This window comes from Bos indicus x Bos taurus, chromosome 9 (assembly GCF_003369695.1).
Source record: "Bos indicus x Bos taurus breed Angus x Brahman F1 hybrid chromosome 9, Bos_hybrid_MaternalHap_v2.0, whole genome shotgun sequence".
In the NCBI taxonomy this organism is placed as follows: Eukaryota; Metazoa; Chordata; class Mammalia; order Artiodactyla; family Bovidae; genus Bos; species Bos indicus x Bos taurus.
Window position 1 is genome coordinate 43,440,605 of NC_040084.1, and position 16,909 is coordinate 43,457,513.

The 16,909-nt window shown below is 42.8% G+C and overlaps 1 protein-coding gene across 2 annotated transcripts in view; it reads left to right on the plus strand.

The window, feature by feature from the left end:
• The window catches only part of RTN4IP1 (reticulon 4 interacting protein 1), a 51,697-nt gene that overhangs the window by 12,828 nt on the left and 21,960 nt on the right, over positions 1-16,909 (plus strand). For both annotated transcript variants that reach the window (XM_027551304.1, XM_027551303.1), the window contains exon 6: positions 15,695-15,743. In XM_027551304.1, the coding sequence (XP_027407105.1) occupies positions 15,695-15,743 (49 nt within the window). The remainder of the gene's footprint in view (positions 1-15,694; positions 15,744-16,909) is intronic.

Genomic DNA, 16,909 nt, shown 5'->3' on the forward strand with positions numbered 1-16,909 from the left:
TGCTTGCTTGTGAGAATCACATGGGAGATGTGAGCTTTAAAGTACTGTAAAAATACTTCTACATGAGGAGGTTACTGTTGTAGTGGGGTTTTACTAACGTAAACCCAGAGGTTCCAGTGTCCAAAGTGACTTTTTTCAGTTTGACTATCCTTTGTGATTGGTGGAGCATATTATGGCTTCTCAGTCCATTTTGAAGGAGATCAGCCCTGGGATTTCTTTGGAAGGAAATGATGCTAAAGCTGAAACTCCAATACTTTGGCCACCTCATGTGAAGAGTTGACTCATTGGAAAAGACTCTGATGCTGGGAGGGATTGGGGGCAGCAGGAGAAGGGGACGACAGAGGATGAGATGGATGGATGGCATCACTGACTCGATGGACCTGAGTCTGAGTGAACTCCGGGAGTTGGTGATGGACAGGGAGGCCTGGCGTGCTGTGCTTCGTGGGGTCGCAAAGAGTCGGACACGACTGAGCGAGTGAATTGAACTGCCCTGAAGCAATAATTACTCCTTTACTATTAGCTATTGGCATTAAGGCAGTCTTTAGTTTGCACCAAAGTAAGTCAGTGTTTGTCATCCAGCACGAACACTGTTTTTCTAACTAACTGATTAAAAAAAAAACTCTAAACCTAACAATGACAAAACACCCACCTTGGAAGATTTTTACAGGATTTCTTTGTAACGTACAGCTTTTTGAAACTAAGACAAAGCTTTCTAAGGCCTCGATGGTGTTTCGCTTTTCCTTTTTTGTTCTGTCATTATATTTTTGCCACAACTGAGCATCAGTAAACCAAGGGAATAACTTAATATTGATGTTATGTCATTTTTGCCCACGCTTTGGTATCACTAGGGAAGTCACATGAAATGATTTCCTTGTTATCAGCCCATCTGTAGTTTCTTCATGACTTATTCAGTAGGAACCCATAGATAACTTAGAGTTCTCAAGATGAATAGAACTTTAAAAAAAGTGGTTACACCAGGTATTTTTGAGAAAGGGTTCTATCTGATGGTTATATTTATCAGTAGTGTCATGCTCTGCCTGAAATACATCTCTTGCTAGAAAGTTACACTTCACTCTTTGACAGAAGTATTAGAAAGTGTTAGAAATTGAACTATTCCTCTGCAAAATAAATTCACTTCTAAATTGTGTATACCTGAAACTCAAGGCAGTGGCTTTAGGAATGCTCTTCCCTGTTTCTTGTTTGAGATTAGACTTTAAGACAGTAAAATTGTGTCATGGAAGTGTAAATGAGGTGTCTGATTAATTCTGTTTATAGAGTTAGGCTGAAACATGAAACATTGGATTTCCCCACCATATGCCTGTACCAGTAATCACACCAGTTTCCTTCTTTCTGCTGCCTTTACCTGCCTGTCCTTCACCCTCCTACCCACCTGCTTCTCTCTGCTGTCCACCCCCACCACCCCTGGGCACTTCTGGGTTTGCATTTGCACCTGACTGGGTTGTACTGGGGAGAGCGGACAGGGGCAGGAGAAAGTGCACCTGCTGGAAGGATTCCTGGGGTTGGGAGGAAGTGCAGAAGGAAGGGTGCAGCCCTGGCCTGGCCGGTGTGCGGCCATGGGTCAGGTGTCTACCCTTGACCTGTTTTCCAGGGAGCTCTGAGGGCTCAGCTAAAGGAGTCAGTAGAAAACTCTTACCTAACCATTGGTGGTTTACAGATAGTTACCACCCGCTCTCCCCACCCCCTGCCACCTGGAAAACTCTCTTGTGATGCACTGGAACCTCAATTCCAGCCTGGCCAAGCAGCAGCAGGCGTTCTCATGGGTCACAGCTGACCGAGCTGTCAGCCCAACAATGCTTTTCAGTTCTTCCAGTTTGACCTCTGAAGTCTCCAGCACTGTAAACCGCTTTCATTATGCTCACTTTTTCCATGGTTTCAGGGACATTAGACACCTTTAGTTTTCTTCTTGCCTTTTCAACCAGTTCTTGTATTTTTTAAAGGCTCCCTTTATTTCTCCCCCAGCCCTTTAACCATCACTGTTTTCTAGTCGTCCCCTCCTCTGTCTCCTAAGGTACTCTCATCTGCTCCCAGCTTCTTTTTCTGTTTTGGTGATTTGCAGATCCCTGTTTCTAATTCCAGCCTCTCTACTTAGTCCCATTCAGTTAGATGTTCCCATTGTAGCTGAAACTCAACTTGTGCAAAACAAGACTTACTGACTGCCACCCTGACTCTTCTTCTGTATGCCTACTGTCAGTTAACTGATTTTCCATAAGCCAAACTTGGTATTGTTCGCCACCCAGCTCCTTTCCCACTGCTGTGCTCTCCCTTATTGTCCATGTCATGTAAAATTTAGGATGGTTGTCAGAATTGGAAAAATGTCTTCCAGCTTTCTTTACGAGCTGTAAAATTTCAGGTCCTCTCACGTTTTCTTGTGCACTGCATAAGCCCAAAATACATTTTGATTGACAACCTTCATTAACTGTTGTTCAGTTGCTAAGTCACGTCCGACTTTCTCTGATCCCATGGACTGTAGCACACGAGGCTCCTCTGTCCTTCAGTATCCTGGAGTTTGCTCAAATTCATGTGCATTGAGGTGGTGATGCCATCTAACCATCTCGTCCTCTGCAGCCTAACCTATTCCCTGTGAAAGTGAAAGCTGCTCAGTTGTGTCCCACTCTTTGTGCCCTCATGGACCATGGGATTCTCTGGGCCAGAACACTGGAGTGGGTAGCTGTTCCCTTCTCCAGGGGATCTTCCCAACCCAGGGGTCGAACCCAGGTCTCCCACATTGCAGGCGGATTCTTTACCAGCTGAGTCTCCAGGGCAGCCCAAGAATACTGGAGTGGGTAGCCTATTCCTTCTCCAGCAGATCTTCCCGACCCAGGAATCAAACCAGGGTCTCCTGCGTTACAGATTCTTTACCAGCTGAGCTACCAGGGAAGCCCAAGAGTGGTGTTAAATGACAGAAATAATACAATTTAGTAGCAAGTGTGATGTCCTTTATTCAAGGGAAAACAGTCCATGGATTGGGAAGTGCAGTGCCTCACAAGCTCTCTTCCTGAGGGAATTTGGGCACAAGTGACACTTATGCAGCCTTAGAAGTGGCAACACGGAAACTGGGTATGGGGGGTGATTTCTCTATAAGACTAGCCGTTCCTCTTAACACCACGCACCTCAGATTGGGACTTGACCTCACAGTCTTCCAACTGAGATCACATACCTGGTTTCAGCACTCAGTGAAGCTCAGGTTCTTGACGTCTCATTGCAGAAAGAATTCAGTGAGAGACAAAGTGATAGATAAGAAGTGGATTTATTTAAAGAGAAACACACTCCACAGACAGTGTGGGCCATCTCAGAATGTGAGTTGTTGTTCAGTCACTCAGTTGTGTCCGACTCTTTGCTATCCCATGGACTGAAGCACACCAGTCTTCCCTGTCCTTCACCATCTCTTGGAGTTTGCTCAAACTTCTGTCCTTTGAGTCGGTGATACTGTCCAACGATCTCATCCTCTGTTACCTCCTCCTCCTCCTGCCCTCAATTTTTCCCAGCATCAGGGTCTTTTCTAATGAGTCAGCTCTTTGCATCAGGTGGGCAAAGTATTGGAGCTTCAGCTTTAGCATCAGTCCTTCCAATGAACACCCAGGACTGATCTCCTTAGGATGGACTGGTTGGCTCTCCTTGCAGTCCAAGGGACTCTCAAGAGTCTTCTTCAACACCACAATTCAAAAGCATCAATTCTTCTGCACTCAGCTTACTTTATAGTCCAACTCTTACATCCATACATGACTACTGGAAAAACCATAGCCTTGACTAGACAGACCTTTATTGGCAAAGTAACGTCTCTGCTTTTTAATATGCTGTCTAGGTTAGTCCAGAGAAGGCAATGGCAACCCACTCCAGTGTTCTTGCCTGGAGAATCCCAGGGATGGGGGAGCCTGGTGGGCTGCCGTCTCTGGGGTCGCACAGAGTCGGATAGAACTGAAGCGACTTAGCAGTAACAGCAACTAGGTTGGTCATAACTTTTCTTCCAAGGAGTAAGCGTCTTTTAATTTCATGGCTGCAGTCACCATCTACAGTGATTTTGGAGCCCCCCCCAAAATAAAGTCTGTCACTGTTTCCACTGTTTCTCCATCTATTTGCCATGAAGTGATGGGACCGGATGCCATGATCTTAGTTTTCTGAACATTGAGCTTTAAGCCAACTTTTTCACTCTCCTCTTTCACTTTCATCAAGAGGCTCTTTAGTTCTTCTTCACTTTCTGCCATAAGGGTGGTGTCATCTGCATATCTGAGGTTATTGATATTTCTCCTGGCAATCTTGATTCCAGTTTGTGCTTCTTCCATTCCAGTGTTCCTCATGATGTACTCTGCATATAAGTTAAATAAGCAGGGTGACAATATACAACCTTGACATACTCCTTTTCCTATTTGGAACCAGTCTGTTGTTCATGTCCAGTTCTAACTGTTGCTTCCTGACCTGCATATAGGTTTCTCAAGAGGCAGGTCAGGTGGTCTGGGATTCCCATCTCTTTCAGAATTTTCCACAGTTTATTGTGATCCACACAGTCAAAGGCTTTGGCATAGTCAATAAAGCAGAAATAGATGTTTTTCTGGAACTCTTTTGCTTTTTCAATGATCCAGAAGATGTTGGCAATTTGGTCTCTGGTTCCTCTGCCTTTTCTAAAACCAGCTTGAACATCTGCAAGTTCATGGTTCACGCATTGCTGAAGCCTGGCTTGGAGAATTTTGAGCATTACTTTACTAGCGTGTGAGATGAGTGCAACTATGCAGTAGTTTGAGCATTCTTTGGCATTTCCTTTCTTTGGGACTGGAATGAAAACTGACCTTTTCCAGTCCTGTGGCCACTGCTGAGTTTCCAAATTTGCTGGCATATTGAGCGCAGTACTTTCACAGCATCATCTTTCAGGATTTGAAATAGCTCAACTGGAATTCCATCACCTCCACTAGCTTTGTTCGTAGTGGTGCTTCCTAAGGCCCACTTGACTTCACATTCCAGGATGTCTGGCTCTAGGTCAGTGATCACACCATCGTGATTACCTGGGTCATGAAAATCTTTTTTGTGCAGTTCTTCTGTGTATTTTTGCCATGTTTTCTTAATGTCTTCTGCTTCTGTCAGGTCCTTACCATTTCTGTCCTTTACTGATAGAATGTGGTCCACTGGAGAAGGGAATGGCAAACCCCTTCAGTATTCTTGCCTTGAGAGCCCCATGAACAGTACGTTTCTCCTTCACTGCTCATATAACCCATTGCTAGGTACCGTGACATCCAGTCTTACCATAGTAAAGTGCCGTGATACCTTGTTTTGTTGCCATAGTGGGAAGTAGGAATATTCTTGGAAGGCATTCTTAAACCAGAGCAGCCTGTAATAACTCAGAAATTACTGTGCACCATGTCAGTGTTTCCCACTGAACCCAAAGCAATTGTATTTTTTCAAATCAAATGTAGCATCACCTGGCAAGAGAGGAAGTATTGCTATAATGGAGGGGAAGGTAGGAGTGGAAAGGGACAGCAGTTTTAACTGATTGTGGTTAGTAGGGGAAGAAAAATATTTTTCCCTCTACCCTTCTGAGTTCTCTACTGAGGCTTCTGTAATAAAAGATTAACAAGAGAAAAACGAACCAATTTATTAACGTGTATGCCTCCTGTATACATGAGAGATGCCCCTGGGAAGAATGAGTTACTCAAGGAGTTAGCTTAGAATTCAGGCTAAAATGCTGTCTTAAAGCTCAAGATAAAAGAAAAGTATAGGGAAGGCCAGTTGTGGAAAGTTTACCAGGAAAAGCAAGAATAAAATTCGTTATGCAACTTTAAGTTGGTGACTTCTCCCTTGATAAGGGTCTGAAGTTATCTCCAGGGATTAACCTTTGTCCTTCCTGGTAAAGAGCAGAGGCAGCACTTTTGTAAACTTCTGTCCTGCTTTTACGCAGGTAGGAGTTGAGAGATTTCTTACATCTGCTTCTCAGTTGCCTTCAGCTCAGAATAATCCTTATGCCTAAGTGGCATGTTTTGGGGTGCCATGTTTATCAGCATATCTTACTTTTGTAAGTTTTACAAAAGCACGTATGTGTTACTTGAAAACTCAGTTCACCTCTTGGTGGGTGTCAAGTCAAAAGACACAACCAAGCCAAAGTTCAGGAGAAGGAAGGATTTATTATTACTTGCAGCAAGTAAGGAGGATACTGAGGTCTGTCACAAACAGTGTTGCTCTTTACAGCATAGGACCTTGCTTCTATCACCAGTCACATCCACAGTTGGGTTTTGTTTTTGCTTTGGCTCCATCCCTTCATTATTTCTGGAGTTTTTTCTCCACTGATCTCCAGTAGCATATTGGGCACCTACCAACCTAGGAAGTTCCTCTTTCAGTGTCCTATCTTTTTGCCTTTTCATACTGTTCATGGGGTTCTCAAGGCAAGAATCCTGAAGTGGTTTGCCATTCCCTTCTCCAGTGGACCACATTCTGTCAGACCTCTCCACCATGACCTGCCTGTCTTGGGTGGCCCTACAGGGCATGGCTTAGTTTCATTGAGTTAGACAAGGCTGTGATCCATGTGATCATATTGGCTAGTTTTCTGTGATTATGGTTTCAGTGTGTCTGCCGTCTGATGCCCTCTTGCAACACCTACCATCTTACTTGGGTTTCTCTTACCTTGGACTTGGGGTATCTCTTCATGGCTCATCCAGCAAAGTGCAGCCGCTGCTCCTTACCTTGGAGGTCGGGTAGCTCCTCTCAGCTGCTGCCCCTGACCTTGGACATGGGGTATTTCCTCTTGGCCACTTGCCGCTCCAGCGCCTCACAATAGAAGCAAGGTCCGATGCTGTAAAGAGCAATATCGCATAGGAACCTGGAATGTTAGGTCCATGAATCAAGGCAAATTGGAAGTGGTCAAACAGGAGATGGCAAGAGTGAACATGTCGAAATTCTAGGAATCAGCGAACTAAAATGGACTGGAATGGGTGATTTAACTCAGATGACCATTATATCTACTACTGTGGGCAGGAATCCCTTAGAAGAAATGGAGTAGCCATCATAGGTCAACAAAAGAGTCCAAAATGCAGTACTTGGATGCAATCTCAAAAACAACAGACAGTTCCAAGGCAAACCATTCACTATCACAGTAATCCAAGTCTATCCCCTGACCAGTAATGCTGAAGAAGCTGAAGTTGAATGGTTCTATGAAGACCTATAAGACCTTTTGGAACTAACACCCCCAAAAAATGTCCTTTTCATTATAGGGGACTGGAATGCAAAAGTAGGAAGTCAAGAAACATCTGGAGTAACAGGTAAATTTGGCCTTGGAATACGGAATGAAGCAGGGCAAAGGCTAATAGAGTTCTGCCAAGAGAACACACTGGTCATAGCAAACACCCTCTTCCAACAACACAAGAGAAGACTCTACATATCACTATCACCAGATGGTCAACACCAAAATCAGATTGATTATATTCTTTGCAGCCAAAGGTGGAGAAGCTCTATACAGTCAGCAAAAAAAAGACAGGGAGCTGACTGTGGATCAAATCATGAACTCCTTATTGCCAAATTTAGACTTAAATTGAAGAAAGTAGGGAAAACCACTAGACCATTCAGGTATTACGTAAATTTAATCCCTTATAATTATACAGTGGAAGTGACAAATAGATTCAAGGGACTAGATCTGATAGAGAGAGTGCCTGATGAACTGAGGATGGAGGTTTGTGACACTACAGGAGACAGGAATCAAGACCATCCCCAAGAAAAAGAAATGCAAAAAAGCAAAATGGCTGTCTGAGGAGGCCTTACAAATAGCTGTGAAAAGAAGGGAAGTGAAAAGCAAAGGAGAAAAGGAAAAATATACCCATTTGAATGCAGGGTATATTTGAATGCTATTACAAAGAATAGCAAGGAAAGATAAGAAAGCCTTCCTCAGTGATCAGTGCAAAGAAATAGAGGAAAACAATTGAATGGGAATGACTAGAGATCTCTTCAAGAAAATTGATACCAAGGGAACATTTCATGCAGATTTGGGCTCAATAAAGGACAGAATTGGTATGGACCGAACAGAAGCAGATATTAGAAGACGTGGCAAGAATACACAGAACTATACAAAAAAGATCTTCACGTCCCAGATAATCACGATTGTGTGATCACTCACCTAGAGCCAGACATCCTGGAATGTGAAGTCAAGGGGGCCTTAGGAAGCCACTGCAAACAAAGCTGATGGAGGTGATGGAATTCCAGTTGAGCTATTTCAAATCCTAAAAGAGGATGCTGTGAAAGTGCTGCGCTCAATATGCCAGCAAATTTGGAAAACTCTGCAGTGGCCACAGAACTGGAAAAGGTCAGTTTTCATTCCAGTCCCAAAGAAAGAAAATGCCAAAGAATGCTCAAACCACCACACAGTTGCACTCATCTCACACGCTACTAAAGTAATGCTCAAAATTCTCCAAGCCAGGATTCAACAATATGTGGACTGTAAACTTGCAAATGTTCAAGCTGGTTTTAGAAAAGGCAGAGGAACCAGAGATCAAATTGCCAACATCTTCTGGATCATTGAAAAAGCAAGAGAGTTCCAGAAAAACATCTATTTCTGCTTTATTGACTATGCCAAAGCCTTTGACTGTGTGGATCACAACAAACTGTGGAAAATTCTGAAAGAGATGGGAATACCAGGACACCTGACCTGCCTCTTGAGAAATCTGTATGCAGGTCAGGAAGCAACAGTTAGAACTGGACATGGAACAACAGACTGGTTTCACATAGGGAAAGGAAAATGTCAAGGCTATATATTGTCACCCTGCTTATTTAACTTATATGCAGAGTACATCATGAGAAATGCTGGGTTGATTCCACAAGCTGGAATCAAGATTGCCGGAAGAGATATCAATAACCTCAGATATGCAGATGACACTACCCTGATGGCAGAAAGTGAAGAAGAACCTCTTGATGAAAGTGAAAGAGGAGAGTGGTAACAGTTGGTTTAAAGCTCAACATTCAGAAAACTAAGATCATGGCATCTGGTCCCATCACTTCATGGCAAATTGATGGGGAAACAGTGGAAACAGTGATAGACTTTATTTTGAGGGGCTCCAAAATCACTGTAGATGGTGACTGCAGCCATGAAATTAAAAGACGCTTACTCCTTGGAAGGAAATTATGACCAAGCTAGACAGCATATTAAAAAGCATAGACATTACTTTGCCACAAAGGTCTGTCTAGTCAAGGCTATGGTTTTTCCAGTAATCATGTAGGAATGTGAGAGTTGGGCTATAAAGAAAGCTGAGCACCGAAGAGTTGATGCTTTTGAACTGTGGTGTTGAAGAAGACTCTTGAGAGTCCCTTGGACTGCAAGGAGATCCGATCAGTCCATTCTAAAGGAGATCGGTCTTGAGTGTCTGTTGGAAGGACTGATGTTGAAGCTGAAACTCCAGTACTTTGGCCACCTGATGCAAAGAGCTGACTCATTTGAAAAGACCCTGATTCTGGCAAAGATTGAAGGCAGGAGAAGAAGGGGACAACAGAGGATGAGATGGTTAGATGGCCTCACCGAGTCAATGGACATGAGTTTGAGTAAACTCCAGGAGTTGGTGATGGACAGGGACGCCTGGCATGCTGCAGTCCGTGGGGTCACAAAGAGTCAGACAGCACTGAGGGACTGAACTGAACTGATCTGAACTGATCACAAGCAAAATTGGAAAAGTTTTAAGCTAAGAGAATACGTGTATTCATGTAGGGACTTGGCCTTGGAAGCTTTGATTGATTACAATCACAAGAGCCAGAAAAAGTTGATGTCATCATTCCTTCAGTTCAGTCGCTCAGTCGTGTCCAACTCTTGGTGACCCCACGAACTGCAGCATGCCAGGCTTCCCTGTCCATCACCAACTCCTGCAGCTTGCTCAAACTCATGTCCATTTCGTCAATGATGCCATCCAGCCATCTCATCCTGTGTCGAGGTTCCAGTTGATGTAGTCGTTAAGCTCTTCAGGCTAATCTTTATCACTGAAACAACTGGGAGTCTTTACCTTTGACATTGTAAACAACAATAGCAATTGACATTATCTTTGCTATTATTCCATGGGATTCCCTGGTGGCTCAGGTGGTAAAGCGTCTGCCCAGAATGGGGGAGACCCAGGTTCAATCCCTGTGTTGGGAAGATCCCCTGGAGAAGGAAATGGCAACCCACTCCAGTATTCTTGCCTAGAAAATTGCATGGACGGAGGAGCCTGGTGGGCTACAGTCCATGGGATTGCAAAGAGTTGGATAGGACTAGGAGACTTCACTTTCACTTTCTTGCTATTGTTACCTCTCTTGCCTGATAAGAGTTATTTCTGCATTCTTTTGTTCCCTTGAAAGTGAAAGTGTTAGTCACTCAGTGGTGTCCAATTCTTTGCAACCCCATGGATTGTAGCCCACCAGACTCCTGTCCATGGAATTCTGCAGGCAAGAATATTGGAGTGGGTTGCCATTTCCTTCTCCAGGGGATCTTCCTGACCCAGGGATTGAACCTGGTAATTACTGAGACCTGTTTGCTCTCTGTATGTCTGTTGCGATTTTTACACCTGAACATTTTTGTGCTACCTTTGCAGAGTAGAGAGTCGTGAGAAAATGTTCTAGGACAAGTACATGTGCTGCATGCAGTAAACTGAGAAAACTGCGCAAGGCCGGTTTTTTCTGGCTCCCCGCTTCATCTGGTCTTGGAGATCGGATGCTCTTTTCCCCCCGGCACAGGGCACACACCTTTACCGAGGGTCTCCTGGCCAGCTTCATGGAGAAGGTCAGAGAGTCCTTCCCGCATTTGCTGTTTCTCACATTCCTTCCGCTTAAAATATTCAGTCTGCCAAGGTGCTGTGTTTGGGGGTGGCATGTCCTGAACCCTGTTAGTTCCAGGGAAGAGCCTCCTCTGGCCTGCTACTTCTCTCATCCAGTCTCGTGTCGCCATCCCAAACGATCCTTCCCTCCATCTTACTGCCTCTGTTTTGTACCAGATGGAAGGAATCAGTGTCTTGGGATGGTTCCCAATGCCAGTCCTGTTTGGGGAGCTGTGTTCCCAGTACCCCAGGTTGAAATTCTGAATACACGTCTCATAGAACCATTGTGACCCTGTGTATGAGGTTTTTGGTCCATTATGGGTTAACTAAACCTTTTTAAAGGGCTACCCTGGGCATCTTGCCAAGATGTATAAGTAGCTTTGTTTTCATGGGAAAATGTGTTTAAAGTTCCAAACAGCTAATTTACACATGAACTCTTCTGTGAGTTGGGGAATGTCTGCATGAATTAGGGAGGCTTGGAAGGAGGGGACACACAAACCCAGACTGTCTTGGTCGCGCTGGTTGATTGTTTGTAGCTCTTTTCCCTTATTCAGGTTGTTTCTCACTTACTTAAGGGAATACATTTAGCATATTATGATATGCTTTCTTTCACCCATTTCCCCCCACCCCCCAGATTTAAGAGTTCTGGGTGAAACTAAAATGAGTTTATGTGTTTTCAGCCTCATCCTTATTTTTTTAAAGACCACTTATTTCTATGGATGGAAGATTTAGCCATATTTAAATCAGTTCTGTTTCTGAGCCATTAGGGCTTAATGAAGGGCACTCTGCTCTTGTTATGTGACTTTTATTTTTATTTCCATTACAAGTATGTGGTCTGGGGAGAGCAGTCGTGACGGTCATATAGTTCTACGTTAGAAAGGCGAAGAAACTAAATATAAGCTTAAATTAGATTGGAAATGCCAGGTCTTGTTCATTAACTCCTGGAGTACACCTCTGTGATTATCGTTTCATTGCAGTGCATCTGAGGCCTAGAGATTCAGTTAATGAGAGCATTGGGACTTGACCCCGCGTCTCCAGATACCCCGCCCTGGCATTTGAAGACTTCTGGGGCTTAGCCAGAATATAGAAATTTGAAAGGCAGTTCCCTACTTCTGGATCGCCTGCTGTTTTGTAGTGTGTTTCATATATTTTTTATTTGTAAGGCGATTAGTGTGTTGATGCCATGTCTCGTGAGATTGTGATACTGAAAATGTGACTGTATAGCCCTTAGGTGCCCAGATGCTGAATACAGAGTGACTCGGTCACAGTAAAGAAGTAAGCATTGCCTTAGTGCCTTAACGTATGTTTAGGGAGAGTGCAAACACGGGCAGAAATGACAAAGGAAAATGAGAATCTAGGGTTTAAAATGCATTAGCAGCTTAATAATTATTCATATTTTCTTCCCCCATATTTTTTATCTGCCACAGTTCAGTTCCCACTGACTTCAAAAGAAGCTGGGCATATGGACTTAGTAAGAGAAGAATGTGATTAAAATTATTGGCGATTTTGAATTATAGTGCTTTTTGCAAAGAGTATTTCCTGGGTACTTGCTGTTTATAAACCAAGCAATACAGCACACTTTTCTTCACTGTGACAAATAGGCTTCTGCTTCAGTGAAGTCTGAATGTATCTTGTGACTATTACTGCAGCTGGAGTCTCAGTGTATCTTGTGACTATTACTGCAGCTGGGTAGAAAGTACTCCCACTCTATAGCACTGAAATGAAGGGCCGCTGGGGGTAAGGGACAGCAGGATTTTCTCTTTTTATTGAAAGTGCTTTGAAGAGTACAAGAGTTTGTTCAGTCATAGGGCTTCAAACCATGGAGTACTAGCTGACTTACTGTTGGCTTGAAAATATATTTGCCTGCTGTCCAATCTGGGGACTTTTCCTTCTTTAAAGAAAAGTACAGGCCCTGGTCAAGCCTGCACAAAACATGGAGCTTGCAGGACCAGAGAATGGCGTGTCCCCAGGCTGCTTCACACACAGACCATTGGTCTGTAGCACTCATTGGGCTTGTTCTTTGCCTGTTCTGCACTCACGGGCGCCATCAAGTGGCAGCATCAGGAACTGAAGCTGCCAACGCAGAACCACACCCTCTTCCACCAAGCACTGCTGAGAAACACAGTGTTGCTTTTTTATATGGAGGAGTGAGACTGTTTTGGATTAAGAGAGATGGGGGGAAGCTATGACCTAACAGCAATGAGGCTGGAGATGTGTCGGGCCATTGGATACCTGAGCAGCCATTCTATTTGTGTGTGTGTATGTGTGTGTGAAAGTTGCTTAGTCGTGTCCCAACTGTTTGTGACCCCGTGGTCTCTACAGTCTTTGGAAATCTCCAGGCCAGAATACTGGAGTGGGTAGCCTTTTCCTTCTCCAGGGGATCTTCCCAACCCAGGGATCGAACCCAGGTGTCCAGCATTGCAGGCAGATTCTTTACCAGCTGAGCCACAAGGGAAGCCATTGTATTTGGTATCTCTTAATCCAGCATTCTTAGAACTAGAAATTCATTTCAAGCTTTTCTTTATTGGAAGAAACTTTAATGCAATTTTTCAAATAGCCAGGTGACTCCCACATTTAGGGTAGTAGCAGTTGTTGTTAATTGTCAGATATAATGCTGATTTAAATGATTTTTTAAAAATAATTTATATTTTTATTTTTGGCTGTGCTGGGTTTTCATGGCTGAGTGTGGGCTTTCTCTAGTTGTGCAGAGTGGAGGCTACTCTCTAGTTGCAGTTCACAAGCTTCTCACCATGGAGCGCAGGCTCAGTATCTGTGGCACACAGGCTTAATTGCCCCATGATATGTGGAATCTTCCTGGACCAGGGATCGACCTGTGTCCCTTGCATTGGCAGGCAGATTCTTAACCTCTGGACCACCAGGGAAGTCCGATGATTTTAAAGTCAAGCAACGTGGATCAGGCATCTGCTACACCAAGGGTAGTACGACTAGTGCTAGGCATATATAAGGTCTCTGTCCTTGAGGTTTGCAGAACGGCTTGGGCAGCAAGCATACGAATGAAAGTTAACAGCATGCCACACGCGCAGCGTGGATATCAGGCTCAGGGGTATTGTTCAGACAAACAGGTATAGTTCACAAACTGTGAGCCTTTGCGGATAAGGAGATCTCAGCAGACAGTGAAGGCATCTGAGCACTTGAGACCTGGGCCAACATGCACGGGACTTAGGGGTACACGCGAGGGGACCAGGGAGGCTCAGGTAGAGAGTCTGTTGTAGAAGTAGTTGAGAGGAAATCAGAGTTGCAAAAAGATAAGATTGTGAAGAACTTAAATGAGAGTTTGACCAAACTTATATTTCCAAAATAAGAGGGTAAAATATTCCATGGGTGAACTAATTGTTGGATGTATCTGTGAAGCAGTCTTAGTGTTCCCCCTCCCCTCCCCAACCATTTAGGAAGCATTAAGGCTATTAAATGTGTGAATTGAAGGATTCTTGGAAGAGTGTATCTTTAAAGTTTCTTTATTCTTTACAATTTATAATTCTGTGGAATTAAAAGTAACTCTTCTAAAAGGAGTATCTTTTCCAAAGAGACTTGTCTTAATTACATTTGATGGTGTTAATTTCAAAAGGAATAGCTGACTGAAAAATATTACCAGTAACTTCTAAGATCCAAAGGGTGACAGTCAGCCTTCTGTGATTTGGGTAAGAAAGAAAAAAATAAAATGAAAGTAGAGTTAAGATTATAAACACAATGTCTGTTCCAAGATCGGGTGTCCCTGCTTAAGCTAGGTGACAGAGTTCCCTGCGCTTTCCAGCAGCTGAGTCAAAGAGGGACCCACAGCCTGCGGTTACAGCGTTTTCAGTGACAGATAATACAAGCATAGCTACTGCCACAACTTAGTCTTCAGAAAAATGTTTTTTTTCCCGTGGTTATTCCATATGGCACTCCACAATTCTCATGAATTCTCGCAACAGTATCTCCTTAGCTAATGCAGTATCAGGTATCAAATAGTAACTTTTGTAATGTCTCTCAGCCTAGACTGGTAACAGAACACCAAAGTGCAATTCAGTACAGTTTTCTGAGGATTTGCATCTCTGCAGTGAGAGGAAGGCAGTTCACCGGAGCGCTAGCTTAATTCAGGAATGAAATGTAAGAATGTGTAAAGCAGTGATTCTTGACTAGTGAGTCTCTTTTGAATCATACCTTCTTTGGGAACTTGGTGATAAATCTGACGGATCCCTCTTCTCCGCAGTGCACTTAGGCGTGGTCTCACCAAACTTTGCATGTTATTTGAGTCAGTTCACAGTTTCAGGGGGTACACCCTCACAGCCCTCAGCGGCACTCACCCACAAACCCCAGGCTGCACACCCTTGATCTGGAGAGGCAGGAAGACTACACACGGTGAGCAAACATGGTGAAAACCTGGAGCGCAAGCATGTTTGCACTGATAAATCAGATTCATCTGCTTTAACAAGAAACCACACTGAAGATAAGATTGGTTTCCCTTTATGAAAGCTGGTGAGCGTGATGGGACGTGTCTGAACAAAAGACGTTTATTCCGCTTTGGCAAGAATGTGGTCAGGAATGTGATTTTTCTTAGAGAGCAGCTGAATATTGTGTAGCACACTGAAAAGGATCCCAGAGCTTGCTCCTAGAGAGAAGGCTCTACTAATTTAAGCCTAGAAAAATGATAAGGCAAATGTTACGAGCAACCGTCTGAGCTACTTTTAAAAATACAAATCATTGGTGTATTTGATATTTTGTATTTTTGGTAAAGAATTCATAGTATGTCTAACTTTAAGCATTTATGGATTCTTGGTGAACCTGATAAATAAAAACCTTGTGTAATAGAATCTTGGGAAGCTAAATGTTTGCTTTGGGGATTATCTTTGAGCCAGTTACATGTTGAAAACATCTTGTTTGTTTATTCAGTTATGTTGGCTTAATATCTCATGATAGTTTCTTTTGCGTTGCAGTGTTTTAATCCTGGGCGCTTCAGGTGGAGTTGGTACTTTTGCTATACAGGTAAGACAATTTATCTTGTGACTAGGAAGATTATTATTTTCATGAATTAAAAAATTTATATATGTGGATTACTTTTTCTTGAAAGCTGAGAGAAATTACATTCATTGCAATTTCAGCTTGCTCTTCTAAGAAGGAAATTTTCTAAGATAGAAGGAAGCATTAACCTTTCCAGTGGTTTAAAATGTGAATTAGTTTTATGGACATCCTGTGTAACAAATGAAGGAAAGCTTTCAGGGAGGAAGACCATGGGCAAGTGAAAATGGATTGAGGTTTGCAGTTTGGTAGAAATTGATAAGCTAGTTCTAAAAAATATATATAAGACATGCAGTAGCCAAAATGCTGTGTAAAGATGGTAGAACTCATATCTATAGAATCAGTGCAATCTTATCAGAATAGCAGCTGCCTCTTTTTTTTTTTTTTTTTGCATAAGCGGGCAAGTGGAACCTAAAATCATGCAGAATTTCAAGGGACCCCAAGTTGCCAAACAATCTTGGCAAAAAAGGACAAAATTGGAGGACTCACACTTCTCAATTTTAAACTTAGTTACAAAACTATAGAAGTCACAACAGTGGTACTGGATTGGCTTTACCCCAAAAATGTTTTTGGTGTTAAAAAAAAAAAAAAAGAAATAGGGGAAAAAAAAAGAACTACAATAAAATACATATATGTATTAAAATATATATATATGTATCAAAAAAAAGTATTTTCATAAAGTTAGATATATAGATCAATGAAATAGAATTGAACATCCAGAAGTAAACCAGTGTATCTGTGACCAGTTGATTTTTGACGAGGGTGACAAGACAGTTAAACAGGGGAAAGAATAGTCTTTGCAGTGAGTGGTACTGAGTCAACTAGATATCCACATATAAAAGGATGAACTTGGACCCCTATCTCACATCATATGTGAAAAACTAATTCAAGCTGGGCCAAAGACCTAAATATAAGAGCTAAAACCATAAAACTCATAAGAAAATATGGGAGTAAATCTTCATATATTGGATTTGGCAATAGATTCTTAGATATGACACCAAGAGCTCAAGTAAAAGAAAAAAATTAGGTAAATTGGACTTCATTAAATCTAAAACTTCTGTGCATCAAAGGATGCTATCAAGAAAGTAAAAAGCCAACACACAGAATGAGAGCGAATATTTATAAATCATTTA